The sequence below is a fragment of the Neofelis nebulosa genome, chromosome 14 (assembly GCF_028018385.1).
Source record: "Neofelis nebulosa isolate mNeoNeb1 chromosome 14, mNeoNeb1.pri, whole genome shotgun sequence".
Classification (NCBI taxonomy): Eukaryota; Metazoa; Chordata; class Mammalia; order Carnivora; family Felidae; genus Neofelis; species Neofelis nebulosa.
Genome location: NC_080795.1, coordinates 80,125,045 through 80,151,980, shown reverse-complemented (window position 1 = coordinate 80,151,980; position 26,936 = coordinate 80,125,045). Strand labels below are relative to the sequence as shown.

Genomic DNA, 26,936 nt, shown 5'->3' with positions numbered 1-26,936 from the left:
CTCAGGAGTCTGTGTTTCACCGGGACCCCTGGGAGGCCAGAAGAGCCGGTGTGCTCCAGGGGCTGAGAAATGGCCTTTGAGAAGCAGTGGGGTATTTTTCACGGAGTCCTCGTCACTAATTCCTGAAAACCAGCATCTTTCTCTTGCCTTCCTTAGTCATCATTTCTTTGGTTAGGAAGTGAAATACACAGGCTCGCTGTCCTCAGAGGGGGCCTCTGGTGTCCCTGCTCCGTGGGAGTCAGTTTTCCCAGATCACACTTGTGGCTTGACATCCGGTGAGATTTCTTGTAGAAAAAGTCATGCAAAACTACACGATGGCGTTACATTTATAGATTTGGCAAAATGCTTTCATTGAGAGGAGAGCCTGAGGTTGACGTGAAGCGGAGTTGTCGAGGCCGAGTGTCTGTCGGCAAAACCTTCCTCTGTGAGGGAGTCGGGAGGGCAGGCTCAGGACTGCGCGGTGTCAGGGGGGACGAGGCGCGTACGGACAAGCCCACCTCCGTGTCCCCACCCCCATGCTTTCTCGCCTGCTGCAATTGTAGACTTTTTGTGAATTATACTTTTTTGGTGACCTTTTGTACTTGAGGGTATGTTAATATGTCTCGTTGACGTTTTTTGAATTTAAGTGAATTGAGAGATGGTATCGAAATCAGGGGCGCCTGGGGGGCTCAGTCCGTTGAGCGTCCTACTTCGACTCAGGTCATGATCTCGCGGTCCGTGAGTTCGAGCCCCGCGTCGGGCTCTGTGCTGACAGCTCGGAGCCTGGAGCCTGCTTCCAATTCTGTCTCTCCCTCTCTCACTGCCCCTCCCCTGCTCACTCTCTGCCTCTCTCTCTCTCTCAAAAATAAACATTAAAAAAAAAAGAAAATAAGAATACATCATTTTACTAGATTTTGGTATCAGAGATTATGGAAAAAATAACATTGAGAGTCTCCTATAATGGGGACTAACGGATGAAAACCCAGGGTTTGGGTTTTAAGCTCCACATGTTGTAACTTATTCCCATTAGGAAATATACAGTCTTCAGATTTAAGTTTTACCTCCCAGCTTTGTGTAGCAAGGCATCAGGAACTGCGATACGAACTCTGCCCAGAAATGAAGGCCATAATTTTTAAATTGTCAAGGTAATGTGTATTATTTGGCTTCACGTTTTCCATTCCTGTCGTGCTTTTTACCCCTCGTAGGTTTTTTTTCCAGATGGCACCTGTGGTTTCTTCGGAGGTTTTGATTGAGGTGGCTTTCATTTTTCACCTGGGTGGGGAGAAGGGAAGATAAACGTATGAACCCTTATGTGGGAGCTCCTCCACAAAGGGTATGATTTGTTTCCCCTGAGGTTTATACAGTCCCTTTTGTTTGTTCGGAAACAGACAGAAGGGGCTGAACCCAAATGGGGCAGAAGTGAAGGGAAGCTTTTGACTTCTTGTAGTTGTGTTTGAAGAGATAAATACTGTGTAGCACAACATAATAAGTACCTGCTAGCTAAACGCGTTCTCGGTGGAGAAACCACACATGTAACATAATGAGCAGAAAAACTCTCAGTGTGTCAAAATCCCAAATATATTAGCGGACTTAGTAGTTATGGGAAAATACTAATTTGCCAAGTTTTACATGAACCAGAATAGAACACCCTGGGGTGGTGTCACGAGGGGCCCTTTGCGCGTAGCCTCGACAGGACTCCGTGGGCCACATGGGGCACGCTGTCGGCCGTGGGGTGCGGTCTTGCTGTCCTGTTACTTGCCCGCCATCTTACGAAGTGTCTGCGTGCCATTGCCCAGGCCAGATGTGGCCGTTTCTGGTCTAGAATACGGCGGTACCTCCCAGGGGATGTCCTTGTCTCCCGGAACCCCTTTCTCGCCTACCGGCCCCCCAGACTCTCAGGTGGTCTTCCCATGGCACGTTTTTATGCAAAGCAGTCCTCTGCTCAGCACGCGCGCAAGGCTTCCCGTTACTACAGAAATAGAGTTCAAGTCCCTAGTGTGTTTGGCAGTGTGCTTTTCAGTGTGGCCCAGCCCGTGGCTGCTGCGTGGACGAGGCCTAGCTGCTGTCCCCGGAACAGAGCCTCCTTGCTCACGTGTGAGCTTCCTCTTCGGGGTTTCTACTGCCCGGAACGCAGCACCGACCTCCCCCACCCCTGACGGCTCTCCGTGACACCTTCAGGCAGCAGGAAAAGTCTTTCTCCTCCGTGTCCCCCACACTTCTGCAACCGTGCTTGTCACTTGCACGCTAACGGCAGGACTTCCTGTCTGTGGACTGTGTGCACTGAGGCCGGCAGGTGGGGTTGAGGCCTCTTTTTCCTCAAACCCCAGCCCAGCACGAAATCTGGCTCAGGCGGGGCTCCATAGGTGCTTGTTAAGAATTGCCCCGTTTTCCCTGACACCGCTCATGGGTAGGTCGCGGGAGGATCATGCTTTCCTTCTGTGCTGCTGTGAGGGTTAGAGACAGTGTCTGTGAAGAGCCTAAAACGTAGTATGTGCTCAATAAACTGTCATTGTCACTGATGGTTTGCTTCTGACTTGCCGAGGTGTTTCCACACACGTTGCACACGCAGTTCCTGGAGTGAGGGATTGAGGCAGGACGTCGTGGGCATCAGGGAGGACGGCTCACCTGCTGTCATTGCACCAGTGGCCTTCAGACTTTCTTGGCCGTGACCCAGCTTAGGAAGTACATTGTGTACTCAAACCCGTATGTTTCATGAAGCAACATCGATTATGTGTGATGTCCCGTCTCAGCCAGCTCAGCTGCTGGAACGAGATACCAGACGGGGTGGTTTAAACAACAGAGGCCGATTTTCTCACAAGTTTTGGAGGCTGGAAGTCCAAGATGGAAGTGCTGGCAGGTTTATTCTGAGGCCTTTCTCGTCAGCTTGCGGACCGCATCCTCTCCCTTTGCCCTCACGGGGTCACCCTCTGTACGAGTCTGCTCTAATCTCCTCCCATTAGGACTGTAGTCAGATTGGACTGGGGTCCCCCTGTGACCTCGCTTTGCCATAATGACCTCTGTAAAGGCCCTGTCTCCAAATTTAGTCATATTCGTGGTGTCCTACTGGGCATGAGCACTTCAGTGTATGATTTTGCAGGGGACACACTTCTGCCTGGAATGTGAACTCTGGTCTATCCTGTCCCCTCCCCTGGGATGCTAGTCACTGCCCTCTAAGCAGATTTTTATGAACCACAGAGAAGTCAAAATTTGCCTTAAGTTACAGCACTTTCCTTTTAGAGCTGGCGGTGGAATTGAAATGGAGGGGACTCATTTGAAATGGGTCTCCTGCACACTCCCAGTGTCTCTTACGACCAGTGGTCCATACGTGTCCGTGTCTCCTCCCTGTGTAGCATGTGCACAGAATAAAGTTGATTGGCTCATGCAGCCGTTGTATCTCCCTGGTGTCCTGGGACGTTGACTTAAGAGAGAGGAAAGAGACATTTGTGCACGCTTCTCTGTGCATCTTTTTTTTTTTTTTTTTAAGAGATTGAGTTGAATTCAAATTGATATTGACAAGGCATCTTCTAAGTGGCAGGGATCTATTTTGGGGCCAGAAATGGCATGTCCCTTAGTAAAAGGCAGAGGCCTTCTTCAGGCTGTTCAGGTTTTATCTCTTCTCTGGGTGATTATCTGGACAGGTGACTCCCCCTTTGCAGGGGAGGAGAGCCTGTATGCAGTCCAGACAACACCCAAACCGCAGCACAGAGTGCCAGCCCGTTTTCTCTGCGTGAACAGCACCGGGGGTCTGTGTCATGTAGTAGGTCGAACGGTCTGCAGAGGCAGGGGGTTTGGACGGTGCTGGAAGAAGAGAGCGTCACAAGGCTGCTGACTGAGCCTGGCTGACTGCCAGCACCCGCCTGTCACGGCACATCGTTCCGTCGTCGCGAAGGCGAGTTCCCGCTCAGTGTCCGCAGGTGCTCCCGACCTTCCAGCCATGTTTTATGTACTTCCGGGGATGATGTCAGTGAACCTGGGAAGATGCAAAGGTCCAGGGGCTTATTTGTGTCGGACGTCAAGGCTCTGCTCTCTGTGCGGCTCACGGCAGTGGGGTAAGAGAGCGTCCCAGAGTGGCGCCCAAGGCAGTGTTGGTGCAGCTGGCCGTGGATTTAGGTAAAGTGACAGAAAGAGCCGGCGGTGCTGGAGCGGGAAACAGGAGGGCACCGCCTGCGGGCGGCTTTCGGGCTCCCGGATGCTGCGATGTCGCGGTGAGCCTGCAGGGGCAGGGACCTGTGGCCGGGCCACGAGTGGTACGGGAGGGAGCGTCCCGAGCGGGGTGGTTTCTCGGCCCCTCACAGAGCCCGCTGCCTCCTCAGCAGCGGACGGACGCCCCGCATCCCGTACCCAGCCCAGCTCCTGGCTCACCGCGGGGACGCGGGCCACGATCCCGTTGGTTCCGTGCCTCAGGCCCCCTGTGGCTTTAGCGAGTCGAGTTCACAGCGTCACCAGCAGTACCCCGGGCGTGGACGCTGCCCGGGGCCCGGTGCTCTTGGCCTCGCACGGGGCGCCCAAGCAGCCCACCCGCGGGCGCTGGCGAGGCGGGCGCTGGCAGGGCCGTGTGGCCGAGCCGGGGGGCCCTGCGGTACGCGCGTGGGGCTCGGGCCCGTGGCCTCCCCTCGGGTTTGTTTGCGCCTTTCTGGTGGCCTCATTCTCCGTGTGAGCGCCCGGCCCACCTGCCCCGGCCCTGCCCGTCTGAGGCCTGACCGGCCGCCCCCTCCTTCTTCCCGCTCTTCCTGCTGCCACTTTTCCCAAGCGCGGCGCCCTCAGGGCGCAGAGAACCCGGACCTGCTCTGCCTTCACGGCGGTTTCTGGGTCTCGAGAGGGTCCCGACGGCGCTGGGTGTCGCACGCTGGGCCCCGGGAAGGTCCCTGCACGTGCCCTGACACGCGTGGGCCGCTTGAGCCTCGCGGTCCTTACACTTGCTTTGCGGTGAGGAGATGAGGTCAGAGGTTGGAGGTCAGCTAGCCTGCAAAGCCTCCACTGTAGGGTCGGGAGGGAGGGGGCTGTGGCCCCAGGCTCTGGCCCCGAGGGCCCCCTCCTCGAGGAGCACTCCTCCGTCCGCTGAGTGTCCCCGCCCTGCCCTGATGAGGAGCCCAGCCACGTGCCACACCTTAGCTTGTCCCCGTGCAGAGTTCTCTGTCAGCTTGGGTACAGCCGTCATTTGTTGGAAAGACAAGGATTGGAGGAGAGAGACGATGTCAGATTGCGTTTATTCAGCGGCTTCGTTTTATCCCCAGCTCATTGCTTTGCTCCTCAACCTAGAGAACACGCGTTAGAACTTCCTCGTCATCTGCATCACAGTGGGCTGGACCCTGGCCCGGGTGTCACGGGGTGAGGGAGGGTGGGAAGGAAGAGAAGTTGTGTATTTTCCCGATGTTTCCGTGGTCCTCACTTTGACGTGGCCTCTGTGTTGCTCACACATGGGCGTTGGGGACGCGGGCTCCCCGGGACCACAGCTGCATCTGGAAACGTGACACATCTTTGTAGAGGGAAATCTCTTGTCACACTGCAACTTGTGATCATATGTTGTAAAGTCAGAAAGGTTTTTTACCTCGGGGACGTGCCACGGAAGTATGTTTATGCCACTCACATCCTTCTCCCTGGGGGAGAAACCAGAGCAGCTGGAGGGAAAGTTCTGGTTTTGAAAAATTACAAGATTAGTATTATGTGGAAGTAATTCTTTGAGTATTGAAAAGCAAGGTTAGTAACCACCAGAAATCATAAAGTAGGTCAGTGAGGGTGTAAATTTAAAATAGTCTCTGAAGATTTATGGTGTGGATTTAAGAGTTGAGCTCTTGGCTGAGGTGCCTCGGTGGCTCAGTCGGTTGGGCGTCCGACTTCGGCTCAGGTCATGATCTCACGGTCCGTGGGTTCGAGCCCCGCGTCGGGCTCTGTGCTGACCGCTCGGAGCCTGGAGCCTGCTTCGGATTCTGTGTCTCCCTCTCTCCTTGCCCCTCCCCGGCTTGTGCTGTCTCTCTCTCAAAAATAAATAAATATTAAAAAAAATTAAAAACAAAGGAGTTAAGCTCTTGGTATATTTAAAATATAGTTTTATTATTATTATTTTTAATGTGTATTTATATTTGAGAGAGAGAAAGAAACAGATCACAAAAGGGAAAGGGGCAGAGAGAGAGGGAGACACAGAATCCGAAGCAGCCTCCAGGCTCCGAGCTGTCGGCACAGAGCCCGACGTGGCGCTTGAACTCACTAACCATGAGATATGTGAATATATGGGTTTTTTTAATATATATTTAGATCTTTTTTTAAATGTTTATTTATTTTTGAGGGAGAGAGAGAGAGAGAGACAGAACATGATCAGGGAGGGGCATAGAGAGAGGGAGACACAGAATCCAAAACAGGCTCTAGGCTCTGAGCTGTCAGCACAGAGCCCGACGTGGGGCTTGAACTCACAAACCATGAGATCATGGCCTGAGCTGAAGTTGGATGCTTCACCGACTGAGCCACCCAGGCGCCCCTAAAATATACTTTTTAAAATAAAAATTTGCTCATATTTTACGCTTATATTTCCTGTGTTTTGTGTTTTTTTAATGGAGGACCTGGTCCTTTATTCCAAAAAGACACTTGTCAATTTTCAGCATGAATACAGTTACACTGTTGGTGTCTTTCTCCCAGTCGGCGCCCGGAGAGAGCCCACCAAAGGAGAGTGTGTTGTGAGCCCAGAAGCTGCTGGATGTGCACCTAACAGACCTCACACAAATCTCACCAGAAGGGGAATTGGGCCGGGAAAGAAACTTTAAAAGACCAGCACATGTCAGCCCAGACTGTAGAGAGCTCTCAGCCTGACGGGGTGGCCAGGGTGCCCCAACCCTACAGAAGCGAAGTTTCAAAGTAGTATAGAGTGTAAAACCGGTTTTGTACATAAGCCATTCAGGATTTCTCCAGTACTAGCTGATACAAAGCACAGTGAGACGGCACTTTCAGGAAAGCAGCTTCAGACCCAGAGAAGCGGGGGGTGACAGCTGTTTGTTTCATGTGGCTAAATCTAGTGGCAAACACATAATTCTCTTAATTTTCTTCTTTCTTTTTATGGAGGCAGGAGAGCAGATAAGTGGTCACCTCCACATAAGGGGAACATGACCCATTCCGTGGGCGGTTGGGAAAGGGGTAAGGAAAGGGCAAGGATCTGGTCTCAGGTGGAGGTCTCACATCTTAACTTGGTCTCTTCTGATAAAAAAAAAAATCAAAAATAAAGTTGCTTACAGACGGCTGGGAGCCGAACCCTGAGCCACACTCTCTTGGCTGACTCCTCTGGGAATCTCCTTTCCGGGCCCTGGCCCTCACTGAGGCGGGGCCCTGCCACTCTCCCCGCCACCGTGGGGAGACGCGGGTGTGCGTCAGCTGAAAAGTGACTTTCTGCACGTGAGGACTGAGGGCGGGGCAAGACTGCTGCTTCAGGACCGCGGCGTCACGAGGAATGTTTTGCAGGTGGTCGCTGCGTCAGCAACAAATAAGGCAGTTGCCAAGTGTGTTCCTCGCGGCGTGTTTCTTTTTTTTTAAAATTTTTTAAGTTTTTAAATTTTTAAATTTTTTAAAAATGTTTGTTTATTTCTGAGGCAGAGAGAGACAGAGCATGAACGGGGGAGGGTCAGAGAGAGGGAGACACAGAATCTGAAGCAGGCTCCAGGCTCCGAGCTGTCAGCACAGAGCCCGACGCGGGGCTCGAACTCACGGACCGCGAGATCATGACCTGAGCCGAAGTCGGTCGCTCAACCGACTGAGCCACCCAGGCGCCCCCTTCACGGCATGTTTCTAGAGACACTTGGTACCACACTCGCACTCCCTTGAACGTTGTCCCCACCGGTGCTCAGCCTCAAGCCCACCCGGGGCCTCATGGGAGAGACAGAGGCAGGTCGGCAAAGAGACAAGAAGACGCAGGGGTGGCGTGGGAGGCGCGGCAAAAGGAGACAACAGCCTTCCAGTTAAAGGCCAGCCCTGGGTTTCAAGGCCAGCTTGGGGCACCTTGGGGCAGGCTCAGAGTGGGGGGCCGGGGTGCTGTGCATCTCGCTCGGGCCAGGCACCTTGTGAGCAGAGGTGCTGCCTCGTGGTGGGGGGGGGGGGGGGTCTTGGCTTCAGTCGTGGGTGGTCTGCTCCTGCTTCGTCCCCAGTCTCTCAGCAAACTCAGCACGGGTCTCTGCCTCCTGGGGTTTAAACTCAAGAATCCTTGTCTCTTCCTCCGCTTGGCCCTCCTTCTGAGAGTACTTTCCTTCAGCAACACTGAGGCCCTCCAGCTTCTGGTCCTCCAGTGTGGTCCACTCCCCCATCTCCCGGCGGCTCAGCTCACGCCTCTGTGCGTTCCGGGCCCCCCTCCGTCATCAGCAGCGCCCCCGCTGCCACTCCGTGCCTCCGGGCTGCCCCCTCTGCCCCCTCTGCAGCCTAGCTTCTTGGAGTTGGATTTCTTAGAGTTCATCTTCATTGTTCTTTTTAATATATAGTTTTAATGTTTGTTTATTTTTGAGAGAGGTAGAGAGACAGAGTGTGCGTGCAAGCACGAGTGGGAGAGGGGCGGAGAGAGAGGGAGACACAGAATCCGAAGCAGGCTCCAGGCTCCGAGCTGTCGGCACAGAGTCCGATGTGGGGCCGGAACCCAGAACAGCGAGGTCATGACCTGAGCCAGTCGGACGCTCTTGTTTAAATAAGTTTATTTATTTTTGAGAGGGAGAGAGACAGAGAGAGAGAGATAGAGAGAGAAAGAGCACGAGCATGAGTAAGGGAGGGGCAGAAAGAGAGGGAGAGAGAGTCCTAAGCAGGTTCTGCACTGTCAGCCCGGAGCCCGACACAGGGCTCGAACTCATGAACTGTGAGATCATGAACGGAGCTGAAATCCAGAGTCTGACGCTTAACTGACTGAGCCACCCAGGTTTCCCTTCCTTCACCTTGTGAGGCTCGATTTTCAGTGCCCTTCATACGTCCCTCTTGCTCTCACGAGAGGCTTTCTTGGCTTCCGTCAGCTTTTGCAGGGCAGTGGCCGGGCCCTCCTGGGCACCCTCCAGCTCCCCTTCAACCGGCTGGGTCCCGGGGCTCGGGGAGGCCACCTCAGCTCGGCCTGCACCGAGGCCCTCCTTTCCCCTCCCTCCTGCAGGCGCTCGGCCCCCTCCTCTGTGCCAGCGGCCGCAGAACCTGGGTGTTGCGTTCACCGCCTCCACGGTGCCCACCCGGTCCCAGCTCGCTCTCAGCTTCCTGCCTCCTCTGCCTGGCACTGCAGCGGGTGCTCCTACAGCTGTGCTTGCAGTCCTGACCTCTGAACTTTACGCGTGGAAACCGGACATGTCCCCTGAATTTCAAAGGGTCCTAATATCACCGTTGCCCCAGCTGAATTATCTTTTCCTCGAGGGTGTCACGGTTTTCTTCTTGGAGGCCTGAAACTTTTGGAGTCGTTCCCAAATTATCCTGCCCGGCCTATATCCTCTTTCCCTCCCCAGGCCCAAATTTTTATTTAAATTCTAGTTAATTCATGTATAGTACAGTATTGGTTTTAGGAGTAGAATTAAGCATTCATCCCTCACATACAAGGCCCAGGGCTCATCAGGACAAGTGGCCTCCTTAGTCCCCATCCCCCAGCTAGCCCATCGCCCACCTGCCTCCCCTCCAGCAACGCTCAGTTGGTTCTCTATCATTAAGAGTCTTTGATGATTTGCTCCCCTCCTCTTTTTCCTTCCATATGTTCATCCGTTTTGCTTGTTAAATTCTGCATCCTGTATCCTCTTAATTGTTTGGATAGGTCCTCTATCCGTTCTAATGCTTGAGTTTTTCTCACGTGGGATCCCTCTTCCCCCTTCCACTGTCCCAGCCACGGTTCAGACTTTCAAGAGCCAGTTCTTGGACTCCTATCCTGCTTCCTGGCTTTGCTCCTTCTGATCCATTCTTCACACGGAAGCCAGAAGTATCTCCTTGAAATGCAAGCGAAATCGCATCCTTCTGTTCCCTGCGAGCGGCGGTGATGGCCCCTCTCTGTCTTAATAAAGTCTCAGCTCCTTCTCAAGGACGTTGGCAATTTGATCCAAACCATCTTTTTAACCTAATTTCATTTCACTTCCATCTGCTTAACCTGTATCTCCTATCTGCTGGACTTCTCTGTCGTTCTTTAAGCGTGTGGCGTGGCTTTCCGGGCTGCTCCTGTCGCAGTGAGCTCCGCCTCCTACAAACGGGAAAGTCAAACTCGCCCCCTCTTTACCTCCTCCTGGCCTTACCTACTTCAGAATTCAGGATCGTTTCCTTGTGTCCTGAGAGTAATTTTGCTCTGGCTCTCTTATGAGGTCACGCCCTCCTTGGGTCTTATTCACCTTTGATCTTTCCCCATTCTGGATAGTGCTTTACTGGAAAGTAGTCAATACATGCGAAACCGAATTGATTTCTGTTGTCTTTTCCACGTTATTCGTTAGTATGTATTGATGGAGACTGAGGAGTTAGGGGATCTTGTTGTCCTCAAAGAGGAGGCCATCGGTTGAGGGTCTGAGGTACAGATCTTCCTCACGCAGGGCAGATAGCCGGTATTTGTTGGTTAAATTTTTTTTTTTTTAATGTTTATTATTTGAGAAGGAGACAGAGAGCAAGCAGGGGAGGGGCAGAGAGACAGGGAGACACAGAATTGGAAGCAGGCTCCAGGCTCCGAGCTGCCAGCACAGAGCCCGACGCGGGGCTCGAACCCACAGACCGTGAGATCATGACCTGAGCCAAAGTCAGCCGCCTAACCGACTGAGCCACCCAGGCACCCCCGGTATTTGTTGGTTAAAGGAATGCTGAGTGAAGTATGAAATAGTTTCAGAAGAAGGGACATGGCTGAGCACAGCAGTTTGTCACGAGGGGGAGCCTGGGGGAGACGTGGAGGGAACACTCGGCCGGAGCAGGGCTTTCTGAGCTTCACTCTGCTCCTCTGTAAATCGGGGTGGCCGGTGGCACCCCTCACGTAATCTCTTGGGGACAATTTAGTGAGACAACATTTGGAGTGGTTGGCCCAGTGCCTGGCGTATAGCAAATCCTCCTTAAACGTCAGGCTGCCGTCGAGAACAGCGCGTGTGGGGGGACAGGCTGCGCACGCCCTCATAGTGAACTAGGAGCTCCGTCGCAATGAGGGTGCCTCGGCGCTGTCCACGGACATTTCAGGGTGCTGCGTTCTTCACGCGTGAGGAGCACTCCTGTACACAACCCCTGGCTTTTCTTTACCAAACGGTGTTGGAAATTCACTTCCAAGTATTTCTGAAATGTTTTTTATTGTACAACTAGTGTGTCCTTATTATACTTATTTTAGAGATCTTGGAAAAAAAACAGAAAAGAAAAAGTTATGCATAATCCTGCATGGGCAAACGCTGTTAACATTTCAGTGAATTTTTTTGTATTGTTTTCTATTCTTTTTAAATTGGATTTATCTTTAAAAATTTTTTTAATGTTTATTTATGTATTTGTTTATTTATTTATTTATTTATTTATTTATTTTGTAATGTTTATTTATTTTTGAGAGAGACAGAGACAGAATGTGAGTGGGTTAGGGGCAGAGAGAGAGGGAGACACAGAATCCGAAGCAGCCTCCAGGCTCTGAGCTGTCAGCACGGAGCCCGACGCAGGGCTCGAACTCATGAGCTGTGAGATCATGACCTGAGCTGAAGTTGGACGTTCAACCGACTGAGCCAGCAAGGTGCCCCAATGTTTATTTATTTTTGAGAGAGAGAGACAGAGCGTGAGCAGGGGAGGTGCAGAGAGAGAGGGAGACACAGAATCCGAAGCAGGCTCCAGGCTCCAAGTTGTCAGCACACAGCCTGACATGGGCCTCGAACTCACAGACGGTGAGATCATGACCTGAGCTGAACTTGGACGCCCAACCAACTGAGCCACCCAGGCGCCCCTGGATTTATCTTTAAATTGAATTTACTCTATAAATATGGTTTTGCATCCTGATTTTCCACATAACAGAGATCTTCCGTATTATCTCAGACTCTTTATAAATGTCATCGTTAATGATTATGTAACTTTGCACTGTTACTGTACTTTACCTTATCTGACTGTTAGTTCATAGTTGGATGTGCACATTCTTTCTAATTATTTATTAAGTCTTTATGCTTAGGAGAATTTCCCCTTGTGGGTGTTTTATTGAGGTCTCTAGAGATATTTAAATGTTTTCTAGGTAGTGCTTTAAATAGATGAGGATATAACGAGCGGGTGGCTTCACATAATTGCCTTTCATTTTGGTAGAACATGTTTACATACTTGAAAAGAACAAGGAAAAATGTTTCATCTCCTGGTCTACTTGAATGGTCGCTTGTCAGAGACTCTGACCTGCCACCATGTAAATTAAGCGAGAAACAAGAAGGAAGTTATGCTGGCGGGAGGCGGCCTGTGTGGCTCACTGCGGGTTTGTCTAAGTCCGTCCCGTCAGTTAGGGAAGGGCTTGTTTTCTTGGTACACAAGGGAGTCTTCAGTGTCTGCTGTTTTGGCACATAATTGGTCATCTTTCTAGTGGTGACACTGGGGACTGTTTTGCCTTTTGGGGTTGGACCATCGTCCCGCCTGGATGTACACGTGGAATGAAGAAGAGTTGAGTTGGTTTTTCCTGCTACGTAAGATGCTTGACTTGCCGGACGTGTTGGATTGGCTGCTCCAAGACACCCGTGTTCTCCTCCGTATTTTCACATACTGGGGCGGCTCGGGTGGGCCGTGCAACACAATGGAAAAAACTGTTTGAACTCAGAGCTCTGAGTTTGCATGTAATTTAGCCACTTCGTATCTGAATGCTTTAGGAAATTCCTTCTGAAGCCTCAGATTTCCTCTCTGTGAAATGGGCATAGTAATGCCCAAGGGAAATCGCTCCATATGGTGGAAAAAGCCCTGGATTTGAGAAGCCTGGGCTTAAAGTCCCAGCCTTGCTCGTGAGCAGTGTGACCTTAGAAAAGTGGTATCTCGTCTTGGATGCTGCAGTGGGGTGGGTGATGGCGTTTCATCACTGGGTCAGTGTTAATATCTAGGGGTGAGACGGTGCAGGTGACAGCCCCTGACGGCGGGCTGAGCTCTCCTGCTGGCCGCCTGGACGTACTTGGCACGTTACTCCTGGCTTGGGGGCTGGTGCCACTTTCTCGGTCCCCACCAGGTCCCAAGTGGTTGTTGTTGGGTTCCTGCGCCTGCCACGGTCCCCTTCAATGGGGACACGTGACCCTGAACCTTCAGGAGTGACATTGGTTTTCTTTCTGCATCCTCATCGGCCTCTGTGTCGCATTCACCCCGTTTCTCTTCTTGTGGAAACGCTCATCTTTTGGCTTCTCGCGTCTCAGTCCGAACTTCCAGGATGGTTTCCTTTCAAGCTGATTTCCTCCTTTTTCCTTTTCTCCCTGCCCTTTGCCTCTGTGTTTCCCTGAGTGTTGTCATGGGGCCTCCGCTCTTCCGTGGCCTCCTTATGCTCTCCCCAGCAGGTGTTCTCTCTCTGCTGATGTTCCTGGTGCTCAGGACCCTACCTTCTTCCGGTCCACCGGCCTCGTCACCAGCCGGCCGTCCCTTGGGTCTCCGTACTTCAGACGCGGTGCGTCTGAGCCCCGTGTTGGGATGTTGTGGTTGCTGGCCTCTGTTGTCCTGGGACGTCCCGCTCGGTGCCTCTGCCGTCCCCCCAGCCCCGTGGCCTTCGGCGCCAGCCTCGACACCCATCCGCGCCGTGTCCGCTCGCTCGGCCGAGCCTCCTCCTCACACCCTTAATAGGGAGACTAGTTGGAGTGTGGCGTCTTTGCTCGTGCCCACACATCTCTGTGTTCCAGGGCCCACACCACACCTGGTACATGCCTTAGTTTCACTGACGTTTTTTCTTTAATCATGGGAAGATATACACGGCACAACGTTTACCGTGGTCACCATTTTTAGAGGTATAACTCTGTGGCATCGAGTGTGTGCGCGCTGTTGTTTATCCATCACCGCTGCCCGTTTCTAGGGTCTCCCCATCATCTCAAACCGAAGTTCTGTCCCCACTGAACAGTAGCTCCCTTTCCCAGCCCCTGGTACCTCCCGCTCGCCTCTCCCGTGCGTGCATGAATGTGACGGCTCCAGGGCCCTCACAGCAGGGGGCTCATGCGCTAGTTGTCCTCACTCAGCACGATGTCCTCAAGGCTCATCCGTGTCATAGCAGCTGTCAGAGTCTCTGTCCTTTCTTAAGGCTGAATGACACTCCGTTTTCTCTATGACCACATTGTGTTTGTTCACGGATGGACCCCTGGGCTCCTTCCACCTGTTGGCCGCCGTGAGCAGCGCTGCCGTGCACACGGCGTGCAGGTTATCGGTTTGAACCTCTGCCCTCACTGCTTCTGAGTATCCACCCAGGAGGGGCATTGGTGGCTCGTGTGGTGACTCCGTGGGACTGCCATACTGCGTTCCTCAGAGGCCGCCCCGCTTTGCCCTCTCCCACCAGCCGGACACGAGGGTCGTGCGGTTGTCTTTTGGGTCACCCTGTGACATTTCCTTTTATGACGAAAAGAGAAAACAAGTAAGGCACGTTTCCAAGTCGTTGTTAGTGACGTGTATGGCCCACAGAGCGGGCTGGGTGGTGGGGCCCGCCCAGTTCGGCACGGCCTCTGTCTGCCCAGGTCCTGGTGCCAGTGAGCAGTTGCACTTTCTGAGAAACCATGTTGTGTCCTTTCACATGGGCTGTGTCGGTAACACAGATGACGTTTTATCCCTGTCTTGTCTTTTTGTTTTGTTTTCAACTTATCTAGAAGCAAGGGGGGGCCAAGGAGGTCTACTTATTGGGAACCCCCTCAAAGATCTCAGCGTCATAATGCTGAAAGATCAATAGTACTAGTCTTAGGAAAGCAGTTCCAAGGTGAGCTGCGGTTTGTATTTTCTGTAAGTGAAGGTGTCAGAACCGATTCCGAAAGTGTACTTTCAAATCGTCTCGTCTTGGGCCGCACCTCTGCTTTTTTCCTGTGTACCTTTTATTTTCTTCTTCCTTAGTATTTTTCTTTCATATTTGGAAGAAAAGATGTCCTTCTTTCTCTTCTCTGCTGTTCAGAACATCATACCTGATTTATGCAGACACGGGTGTCTGAGATGATTATTTAGAAGGAGCACAAAGCGCCGAACTGTGAAATCAGGATGTGTTGGGTTTTGTGCCAGTGTCATCTTTTGAAATGGCAAATGGCCCGTGACTTTTTCTGTGCTCAGAAGTTGGGGTGCTCATATTTTCTGCTTCTATAAGAAACAGTACAGTCAGGTGGCAGCTGGGCTTTCTTAAAAATGTTGTCTTTGCATGATTTCTTTAATTTCTGGGATGGAAAAATAACTCTCAAGGGTATTAGGTGCTCAAGCTTGAGTGAAATGAACCGTCGGGTCTTCTGGGCAAAGTTGGACAAATTTATAGTGATGTTATAGGCTGTGTGTGTCTCCCTCCAAAGTCATAGGTTGAAACCCAAGCCCCCAGTATGATTGAACTCAAGGCAGGGTCTTTGGGAGGTAATCAGGCGTGCAGTAGGTCTTAAGGGTGGGACCCTTCTGGTGGGATTGATGCCCTCGGAGGAGGAGACACGTGCCTGGAGAGAAGGCCTTGCGAGGACACAGCGGGAGGGTGGGAGCTGCAGGCCGTCGAGTGGGCTCTCACCAGGGACTGAGTCTGTAGCATCCCGATCTGGGGCTTCCCAGCCTCCAGAGCTGTGAGCAGTATGTGTTTGTGGTGAGTCACCCACTTTATGCTATTTTGTTATGTCGGCCAGAGCAGACTAAGGCAGCTGAGGTTTAGTGGAATAAATTAAGGAGTTCTCACTTCCCTCTGACCAAATCCTACGCTTAGGACAACGCTCGGATTGGTCACGAGCTTCGTTCCAGCTGGGCGTGCGGAACACGGGTTCGAACTGCTGTGGCCGGGATCCCTGCTGTTTGTGTTCCCGCGACACTGGGGTGTCTGTGATCAGGCCTAATCTGGGGGACAGGAAGACGTCGTCACCTCGGATCCAAATTCCAAAATTCCAGCTCGGTGCCTCTCTTGAGCAGATCGTTTCACCTCCCCAGGCTCGTTAAATATTTTTGCTGCGACACATTCTCAAACAGAAAGGTACCAGGAATAATGAAGCGGTCCCATACACCAGATTCGATGCTTAGTAAGATTTTTATACGTTTACTTCATTTCTCACTTGCTTTGTGTGCTGAATTACTTTTTAAAAACCCTAAGACATCATTTCAGTTCACACCTTCAGTCCTTAGGATGCACTGCTTGCAAAAAGGACATTTCCTTGTATAACCATGGTATTTAATATCACACTTAAACATTAATAAATCATTTTGGTAGCATTTTATTTTAATCCGCAATCAGATCTCTCAGATTGTCACCAAGCTAATGTTTGTCACTTTAAAAGGGGGATAATGATGCCTCCCACCCCTTTTTGGCAGGATTTTGTGGGAGGGGATGGCAAACGTATTTCGGATAAAAATTACTGAGGTTCTGCTCTGTACCAGGATCTCTTCCCTTACCGTTCTGTAGTCTGAGCGCCTGTTGCAATACTTGGCGTGCGGCGAGTGCTCAGTACGCGTAACTGGAAGGGGCCGCTTAGTGCTGAAACAGTGCTGGTCTCCGTTGACGGCAGGACCAAGTACAAACTAAGTGCACCCTGAGCGGCCCCACCGTTCCTCGCCTCTGAGCACCTCTCCTTTCCTTCCCTGCACAGAGCCCTTCCTTGTCTGCCTGGCAAACTTGGGTGCGTCCTCTGTTGCCAGCAGTGAGATCCCTGCAGCAAAGTCACAAGTCTCTGAGGTGTCCTGTCTCAGAGAGGGACGCACGTGTGAGGCGCGTGTGAAATGTTTGCCAGTCACCGCGTGGGAAAGCCGGCAGCCAGTGTCATATTCTACGTTGCTGTTTCCACCTGGAGCCCCCGTGCCCCCTGCACCCTCAGCCCTTTGGGCGTTTTCAGTCTTAGCCTGCTCCCTCTCACACGTGCCTCGGGCAGCTTCTCTGTTAGGTTTTGTTGTGCACATACAACTTATAATGATATATTGGGATTCATTCTGTGTCCTTAGTCTTTTTTCCCCCTCAGACATGGTTTCTTTAATGGCCATATGTCCTTATTCTTGTCATTCTTTCCCTGCAACGTAGCAAAACCTCCAAGTATTGTACTCATGGTGTTTGCTTCCAGAGACCTGTGCCCCTAGACAAAGACCGAATGTTGCCTCTTCTTTATGAAGCCTTATCAGTAGAATCAGGTTTCGTGCGTGGTCTTCTCCCAGACTCTGGTCCTGCCTCTGTGAAATCACTTGTGAGGAATTGTAGTGTTTTATTTTGACATCATATTCTTTCTTTCTTTCTTTCTTTCTTTCTTTCTTTCTTTCTTTCTTTCTTTCTTTCTTTCTTTCTTTCTCTCTCTCTCTCTCTCTTTAATGTTTATTCATTTTTGAGAGAGAGCGCGCGCGCACGTGCGCAAGTGGGGGAGGGGCAGAGAGAGAGAGACGGAGACACAGAATCCGAAGCAGCTCCAGGCTCTGAGCTGTCAGTACAGAGCTCAACACAGGGCTCAGACTCACAGACTGTGAGATCAAGACCTGAGCTGAAGTCGATCGCTCAACACACTGAGCCACCCAGGCACCCCTTAGTTGCCAAATCTTAAAATTTAAAGTAAAGTCACTTAACAAAATCTCAACACTGAAAACATTTTGTAAGTGGTCCCTTTTGTCAAGGCCTAGAGAGACAGTAAGAATCTAGCAGTGATGAGTGCCCTTGGCTTCCAGACTCTGATTTCTAAGCACTGTTTCCCACTAGGATCCAAGGGCTTCTTGGAGAAATGGTTTGGTTCTAGGTCTGGGACTGAAAATGAGCTAGAAAGAGCAAGCTGTTGATGAATAATGAGGCCTTATCTAAAGGACACAGGAATCACTGTGACAGAGCACCCAGTGGACAAAGATGGGACAACCTGAACATCAAAAAAAAGTGTGATGGCAATCAAGTGACATACCAAATGTATAAAAATCCACCAGTTCATAATGGTACTAAATCACATCTAACTCCCTGGACATCCCTGGAGGCAGTTGTCCACTCCAGTAAGTACAGGGAAAGGCTCAGCCATTCATCACCCCCTCTTCTGTATCATTGGTGTTCTGGGATGGTTGATAAGGAACAAAATCCTTCCTCACAGACAGATTCTAGGTTTTAAGTACAGAGAACTTAAGAATTACAAAATCACCATTTTGTAATCCTTGATAAAATAACGAATCTGGGAAACAACGTAGGGCAGGTGCTCAAATCCACGAGGAGAGAGGTCAGTGGGACCTTCCCATCGGATGGACCTCACCAGCAATCGCACACAAGCATTTACTCCGGAAACTCCACTGCAGTGACATGAAGTCTCTGGGTGGTGAGACGTGGTCCTAGTTCCTGTGCCCTGTGGAAGCTCCAGAAGGCATGGGCGCCCCAGACGTGAGCGCGGTGACAGAGGGGGCTCCTGATGTAGTGCCGTGAGAGGGATAAAGGGAGGAGAATTGGCCGATAGGCATGTCAGGAACCGGTGACACCCCCACGTCCCCTCCCTGGCTCCGGGGGTGGGGGGGAGAGGCCCCGCCCTCAGCAGCTTATTAGCATGTCACCTGATGGGAAGTGAGGAGAGAGTTGATCTGCCTGGAGCCACCGCGCACAGCTGGCGGGGAGGGCCCCGTGCACATGGAGCAGCGTAAGCGGCTCCTGAGATGTTGGCCGGTTCACCTGGCTTCCGCAGAGCCCCGAGGACGCTCGCAGCCAGGCTCATCCCCCGCCTGGACAGCGAGCAGACGGAAAGGAGGGGCCGGAACGCACGGGCCGTGGGGTCCCCGGTGAGCTGGCCCTGCACGAGAAGCCGGCAGCCGCGATGCCTCCCTGCCTGCACTCGCGCTGTGCACAGTGTCGGCGCGGAAAGGCCGATCCATAGCTAAGCCAAGGCATGTGCTGCGGGGCTTTTCCTGGATGACTCTGCAGGGGGCGTTAGGCTTCACGGGTAGATTCATTTCCCTCTTCATTTCAGCAGGGTTTACTCAGAGGCCGTAATCCAACTTAATAAGACACCTAAGCCACGAGCGCCGTACCCAGCATTAGGCAAATGAGGTCATTTGCACACCATCGCCTGGAGCCCTTCAGGAGATTTATCACGTATACATCGAAGATGATTTCCTTATTTAAAGAATTTTGTTCATCTTGCAGATAAACATTACAGTGTCACATCCAAAGTTAATTCTGGTTGCTTTCTTGCCCCCCTGTTTCCCGGAGAATGCTGCTTAGACACAGAAATGCCTGTGGCAGCAGCTTTTACCAGTTAAAATACGTGTCCTTGCCTCGATATTTGCTACTTATGGTCCCCAGTCCCGGAGGAGCACTATATCTGGTCTCTGGCAACCTTGTCCCCTTTCTCTCAGTGCAGCCGTGTGGCTGTGTGATGACCGTCAGCTCTCACTGTCTCACTGCACTCAGTGCTCACATCTGCCACTCATTGCTTTCTTTTTTCTTTTTGAGAGAGAGAGAGAGAGAGAGAGAGAGAGAGAGAGAGAGAGAGAGAGAGACACACACAGACAGAGCGTGAGCAGGGCAGGGGCAGAGAGAGAGGGAGACACGGAGTCCGAAACAGGCTCCAGGCTCTGAGCCGTCAGCCCAGAGCCCGACGCGGGGCTGGAACTCACAAACCGCGAGGTCATGACCTGAGCCAAAGTCGGACGCTTAACCGACTGGGCCACCCAGGCGCCCTGCCAGTCACTGCTTTTTAATGCTTTACCTCTTTCCATCCTGAGTAGTTTCTTCAGAGCAGAAGGTTGGCTCTGGTTGAATGCCTTCCCCTAAGGCGATCCCACCTTGGACCAGCGGGACCTAGCCATTCATCTGAAGCTGGGGCGACTCCTAGGTGTTGTGTCCCTCTGTCACCACTGTCCCCGTGCCCTCCACCTTTCCCTGCAGGCAGTGGCAGAGGAAATGTAAGCCAGGAGGAGTGAACTCCCTTTCCGCCTCCCTTAATCCTTCCAAAGGGATCAGTGAGAAGACCACTGACTTAGGTCTGACACATCTTTGACAAGCCTTGGGCCTGGTTTGGTCTCAGCTTTTCCATTTGTAAAAAGAGCATTGTGATGCCTGCCTTCCTGAGTAATTACGCAGTTTGGGGTGTGTAACGTGCTCTTGGGCTCTGGGGTGTTACAAAGCCTGTGAGCATGTTGTGGACCGTTAGCCGGCATTCCCTGTATCCTGTTTTCCTCCCTCCCAGCCAAGGGGTGGGGGTGGGGTGGAGCAAAATAGTCTGGGTTTGTAATGATTCTCTTAAATATCTATTACACAGATGGATTGTAGACTCCTTGGGGAAAGGGCCTGGCATTTGGCTTGGTACCTAGTAATTTCTGGAAATACATATGTCAGGTAATAAAATATACTGATTCTCCAGTCCTGCCTGCCTACTGACTTTCTTGGAATTTGGTAAGGATTTATTCTCTTGGGAAATGAAGTCTTCTAGAAGACAGTAATTTAACTTCCTTTTTATCCATATGCCCCTGAATGGAGCCATTGCTGGTGATTATTTAAATGAAGTGAATAAAGCATCTGCTTTCTTTTGGTCTCTTGTATCAGCGCCCCTTCATTTCTGTCACAATATGGACTCGCTGGACTGGCATGGATTGGGTTAAGAATTTTATTTTGCTCAAACCACCCCCCCGCAAAACCCAAAGACCCCTACTTTTACTCTTATTTAATTGACCTTCATTTTGTTTTTTTCTTTTCAGAAAAGAAAGACGTGACTCAAAGCCTGGAGAACTACACGTGCAAATGTCCTGGGACCATGGAACTCCTCACCCTCCCAGGTGGGCCCACCCTGCCTCCAGTGCCCTTCACCAAACTTCCCATCGTCAGGTAAGGCGGGCCCTGCCAGCATGCCCAACGGGCGCCTCACTGCCAGATTTGTCTACCACTTGCGTCATAAATGTGGATCTTGACCAGAGTTTCCATTCTCTTTTTAAAAAATTTTTAAGTTTTATTTGTTTATTTTGAGAGAGTCAGAGACAGTGGGAGTGGGGGAGGGGCAGAGAGAGAGGGAGAGAGAGAGAATCCCAAGCAGGTTCCACGCTGCCCATTGCAGAGCCCGATGAGGGGCTTGAACTCGTGAAAGCGTGAGATCCTGACCTGAGCCGAAATCACGAATCGGACACGTAACTGACTGAGCCGCCCTGCTCCCTCCCCTCCACCCCTGAGAGTTTCAATGTTTGATTGCTGTGTATCTGGTTCATTATCTCCTTAAATCTCAGCAGTGGCGCTAGGAAGTGGGAGGATCGTGTCGATGAGAGAATCGGGCCAGGGGCATTGTGGACCTGCCATGTGCCTCGTGGACGACACAACCAGATGCAGACCCTGGTCTGCCTGCTTCCAGAGCCCGCGGCGTGACCTCTGCGGGGATGAGACATACCTGACCTTGCCTCTTCCTCCTACAGGCTTCCAGGGTTTCCCCTTTCCTTAGACCACAGGCCCCTGCCACACGGACAAGGGTGTAGCCCCTCCCACACACTTCGGTGACTTCCCTGACGCCGTGCGTGCCCTGGGCTCCGTCTTTCTTCTCTCCGGCGGTAACCTGTCGAGTGCACGCTCGTTTTTTCAGACTCATTACAGGCCTGGTTTTTAGGAGGCCTTTGCCGGCACTCCCTCCTGCTGCACGCACCCGCCATGGGTAGGAGAGTCTTGGGCCTCCATTGCACCCACTGCTGGCCTGCCTCACAGTATGCGCCACTGTCCGTGGTCTTTTTTAATGATTTTTCATCTTCATCATGAACTGTCTGCGTCTAAATTTGCATAATAGAACATCCTGAACCTAACAGAGCATTCTAGGATTTTGGTGCTGCATCTAGATCCCCACGTGGTCGGGAGTTTTGTCAGTGGAGCAGGGTGGGCTGGTCCTGGCAGGTTATCGGGGCTGAGGAGGAAAAGTGCTTTTCTCCACATGGAGACACCGGGAGGGGAAGGTTATGTCACAGAGGCAGCCCCGTATGGAAGTTAGAACATAGGGTTTATTCTTTACTAGTGTGTGACCTTGGTCCTGTGAGCCTCAGTTTCAGATCTTTAAAATGGGTGTAAAAATTGCTCCTCCTGAGGCTGTTGGTGTTGTTTTGGCTGAGCTGATGCTTACAAAAGCCTGGAGCCTGGTGGCTGGCACATCCAAGCACTCAGTAAATCTCTGTTTTCTTCTTGGAGACATCTTACACACCTACATTTGCAGATAGAGAATTGATTGAAAAAATACTGTGATATTAGCTCTTCAATCCCTTAGCTGTCTAAAATCCTTAGATGAAACAGATTGGGTAGAAGCAGGCGGTCTGACGTTTAGGCAAATACTGTGAAATCTTCAGCGACCAGTGTTTCGGCAACGAACCTGTGCTGGGGAGCTGCCTCTGAACGGCGAGGTGAGCCTTGCCGGAGGCCCGTGCCAGTTCTCTTGCCTGGTGTGGTCAGGGATGATCTACAAAAAACTGGTTTTATGTACTACCCACCAGGTGTAAACACGTTCTGAATGGTTCTCAGAGACCGTCAGCCCCAGAAATAAGCCGTTTGTCCCGGTGACTCATTCGTCGCCCCACTCATGCCTGATGTTGTTAAAACTAGAAAGAGAAACTGCATGTAATCAGGTGTGGGATGCCCCGTGGGTGGGTTCTTCACCCCACGGCCGATCAGCACCACTGGTGAAGTGGAAGGAAACCCCTTCGGAAGATTTGGCAGGTCAGCACATCTCCCAGCCTGCCTTGCTCCCCGTTGCTCATGGGACAGAACCCGACTTGTTTGCTTTGCCTGACCTTACAGGGCCGCCTGTGGCCGCTTCGTCTCCAGATTTTGCTGCGAGCTCCTGTTCCTCTGGTCCCACCAGGGCCGTGCACCTTGCACAAGCACTTGGGGTCGCAGAAGTGCGTGACGGGGTTTCATTCCTTTGTTTGGGCTTTGTCTTCTGCTTGAAATGTCTCTGCTGCCCCGACTGTCTGTTACTTAGTCGTCTTTCAAGATTTAGTTCAAGGAATATCTCTTCTCTGCAGCCTTTCCTGAAGCCCCCCAGGTGCAAATATGTACACCCTCCGTGTACATTGTAATTTCTTTCGGCCACAACTTGACCCTGGATGAAAGGGACAGGGCTCTTTCTCTCCTCTGTGTGAGGACACCCTGGGAACCACGACGAGGGCCCTCGAGGGCCCAAGCGTGCTGGCATCCCGGTCTGGGACTTCAGCCTCCAGAGCTGTGAGGGGAAGACATTTGCTGTTTAGGCGCCCCCTATGTTTGGTATTTGTGTCACAGCAGGCCTGACGGACCACGACCGGCACTCTAATGGTCTGGATTGTCCCCGCCATACAGTGGGGACTGTCTTGCATTGTGGGGGCTGCGTATACATCAGACATGAGTGTGATTTCTCAGGAGCAAGATTTTGACGAGAGTTAAGCGGTGGAGACTGAGACCTGTACCATCGTGTGAGAAAGCAAGCACAGATGCTGATTCCAGGTGGCAGACCACGTGATTGGTGTTCAGCCAGACTGCGGAGCACGGTGGGAGCTGAGAGAGCCTGGGTGGGATGGCCGGGGGTCCACGCTGCGTGTGGGATTGCCACCCTCCTACAAAACCCGCGTTCCTCATTTCTCTTGGAGAGGGCCGATGCAGCTCATGCGGACTGGGACGACGTTTCGGGCACTCGTGCCTGGAAACAAGGACTTTGTCCGCATAATTAGAGCCAGATTGAAGCCAGGCATCAAGAGTCAGCCCTGTAGCCCCAGGAGGAGCTCAGTGTTAGGTGCAGTTGAAGACTAAGCTTCCGGGAAGTGTTCCAGAGGAACTGGTTGAAAAAGGCCCACAGCCGTGAGTGACCAGACCCGCTGGGTAGGATTGTGAGGCACAGGCTGCTGTCTTGCTGGAGATGCCTCGTGGGCTTGGCTTCAGCTGTAGAAGAGAAGACTGGAGCACTTACGTCTGTTGAGAACTTGCCTTGTCCTTGACAGTGAAACCATCTCATCAGCTTACAGGAAATACTTACCTGCTGTGTGTGGCATGGGCACGTGACCTGGGCTCACCCAGAAGCGATTAAAGTAGTCATGTGATGCAAGTTAGCCCAACAAAAGGGGCCAAAAGATATCCCTGCTGTAATTTTATTCTTTTTTCAATTAAAAAAATTTTTATTTCTATTTTTTTAATTTTTTTTTTTTTTTTTAACATTTATTTATTTTTGAGACAGAGAGAGACAGAGCATGAACAGGGGAGGGTCAGAGAGAGGAAGACACAGAATCGGAAGCAGGCTCCAGACTCTGAGCTGTCGGCACAGAGCCCGATGCACGGCTCGAACTCACGGACCGCGAAATCATGACCTGAGCCGAAGTCGGCCGCTTAACTGACTGAGCCACCCAGGCGCCCCAATTAAAAAATTTTTAATGTTTACTTATTTTTGAGACAGAGAGAAACAGAGTGTGAGCAGGGGAGGGGCAGAGAGAGAGGGAGACAGAATCCGAAGCAGGCTCCAGGCTCCAAGCTGTCAGCACAGAGCCCGACGCGGGGCTCGAACCCCCGAGCTGTGAGATCATGACCTGAGCCGAAGTCAGCCGCTTAACCAACTGAGCCACTCAGGCGCCCCTCTGCTGTAATTCTATTCTAAATTTCAGTTGATCGAATATTTGTTGAGTGCCTGAGCTGCTCAGCCCAGTGGTGAATGCTGCGGCTTCAGTCGTGGTCAGGCAAGAGCCACACCCACACCGAATGGTCAAGCAGGAGGCTGCCAAACCCACATCTGGTTCCCACTGCCCAGAGTGAGAGCAGAGGAAGTCCCACGAAAACTAGAAGCCCTCTTGTTTTGTTCCTTCTAGAAATCTCCATAAAATGATAATGTACACAAAGGCCAGTAACAGTCCTGTAGAGTGTTCACGTACTGAAGTTGTGAATTATTAAGGAAGAAATGGTAGTAAAGCTTAGCCGCCATTTACAGTAAATAGTGAGGGTTCATCTGGGGGTGGTATTGGGGGAGGATCTGTTGGTTGTTTTCTGAGAAACTAATATTGATTCTTTAGTCTGGGAAAGAGCTCTAGAGTTCGTGTGGGTATTCTGATGGATAAAGATCAAACCCTCCAGTCAGAATGGGCTTTGAGTGGCTTTGAGTGGCTTTGGTACTTTTAAAACTTAAACTTTTTTTTTTTGTTGCTGTTAAAAAATTTATTTTTAAGTCCTCTCTACACCCAGCATGGGGTTCAAACTCTCAATCCCGAAATCAGGAGTTGCATGTTCTACCGACTGAGCCAGCCAGGTGCCCCTAAAACTTAAGTGTATTATTTGAGGAAGGGTTACAGGTATTTATTCACAAAGGGGCCTAGAGGCCATGATAGTTGGGGCCGTTTTCCTGGTTGAGGAAGCTGGGCAGCCAGCCTCCCAGATCCCAGTCCGGGCTCGGCTCCCGGGACCTCATCAGGTTCAGCCTCTGCCCAGCATCTTTTCTCTGTGTGATCGCCACACGCATAACCTCCCTGACGCATCTCACAAGCGCTTTGTGGGGATCGTGAGACCTGTGGTGCTCACGTGTCGCTGCCGTGGCGGCACGTGAGCCCTTTCCAGCCATGTTGGTCGTGTTTGGCCAAGTGTGGGGCACGTGTGGCTCCTCTAGTCCCTGCCCCTCCGTGCAGAGGTCCCCGGCAGGTTCGTAGATAGGTTTCTGCTGTGAAGAAGGTAGATGGAGTCAAAACCAAGCAAAAGAAGGTCGGCAGCTTTCCCCTCTTCCTGTCGTTGGTGCGGCTCATGTCGTGATCCCAGGGGGTGCTCTGCACGGCCCTGCATGGTCCCCATCAGCCACGGTCAGGCTTTGACAGGTCGGCATTTTCCAAGTGGAATCTCTAAATATGAGCCCTGTTTTGGACACTTTATCCCTGGAAATCTGCTTTCCTGTTGGCGGCTTCACAGACTATATGTAATGTTATTAGTTTTGCAGTGATTCCTGCTAAATGAACTATGTTTCCTTTAGGTCAAGGGCTCAATAATTGTTCTTCCGTAGGATACATTTTAACGTTTTTTATTTATTTTGGGGACAGAGAGAGACAGAGCATGAACGGGGGAGGGGCAGAGAGAGAGGGAGACACAGAATCGGAAACAGGCTCCAGGCTCTGAGCCATCAGCCCAGAGCCCGACGCGGGGCTCGAACTCACGGACCGCGAGATCGTGACCTGGCTGACCTGGCTGAAGTCGGACACTTAACCGACTGCGCCACCCAGGCGCCCCAGGATACATTTTATAAAAAGACATTTGATGCCAAGTTTTGAGTTATGAATGAATGCTGTGACTGCTTGTTGGGCTACTTCTCTGGCTGACCATAGAATTTCTTCTCTTTGAATTCCTTTGCATATTTAATTTTAGTTTCTTTTTTACTTCTGTGTTTTTTTTTTTCAAGAGAGTGAGCAGGTGGGAGGGGCAGAGGGAGAGAGAGAGAGAGAGAGAGAGAGAGAGAGAGAGAGAGAGAGAGAGAGGAAGAGGAAGAGAGAGGGAGAATCCCAAGCAGGCTCCACCCTCAGCGCAAAGCCCGAGGCAGGGCTCAATCCCATGACCCTGGGATCATGACCTGAGCTGAAATCAAGAGTCAGATGCTCAGCTGAGCCACCCAGGTGCCCCTCTTCTGCCTATTATAGAAACCTTTTATGAGATCTGGAATTTCTGTGCTTGTATAGAGGAATCCTGTAGAATCACAGATGACACTCGTTTTTAGGTGGTGACTGTGGCATGGGGTGGAGAGCTCTTTGTGTTGTAAGAAAACAGAATCGTTTTACACGTAAATAAACTCTAAGGCTCAACGATGCTATGCTTGGTCCAAGGCTCAGCAGTCTTGGAACCAGTCTGGTCCCAGCAGGCTTGGAACCAGAACTTAATTTCCTTATTCCAGTCCAGTGTTGGAGTCTTTGCACCAGGGGCTTTGGTGTCTGTTGGTACACAAGTGTTGTTTTAAGGGGGGGAAGAGAAAGGCTTTTGCAACCCAACTCTGTGTTAAGCACTATTTACAGGTGCTCTAGATGTAGGA

General features: G+C 51.4%; 1 protein-coding gene across 6 annotated transcripts in view; it reads left to right on the top strand.

Annotated features, from left to right (window-relative positions):
* Positions 1-26,936, top strand: part of TRAPPC9 (trafficking protein particle complex subunit 9) — a 572,152-nt gene that overhangs the window by 93,858 nt on the left and 451,358 nt on the right. For all 6 annotated transcript variants that reach the window (XM_058699183.1, XM_058699185.1, XM_058699186.1 and 3 more), the window contains one exon: positions 20,662-20,788. In XM_058699183.1, the coding sequence (XP_058555166.1) occupies positions 20,662-20,788 (127 nt within the window). The remainder of the gene's footprint in view (positions 1-20,661; positions 20,789-26,936) is intronic.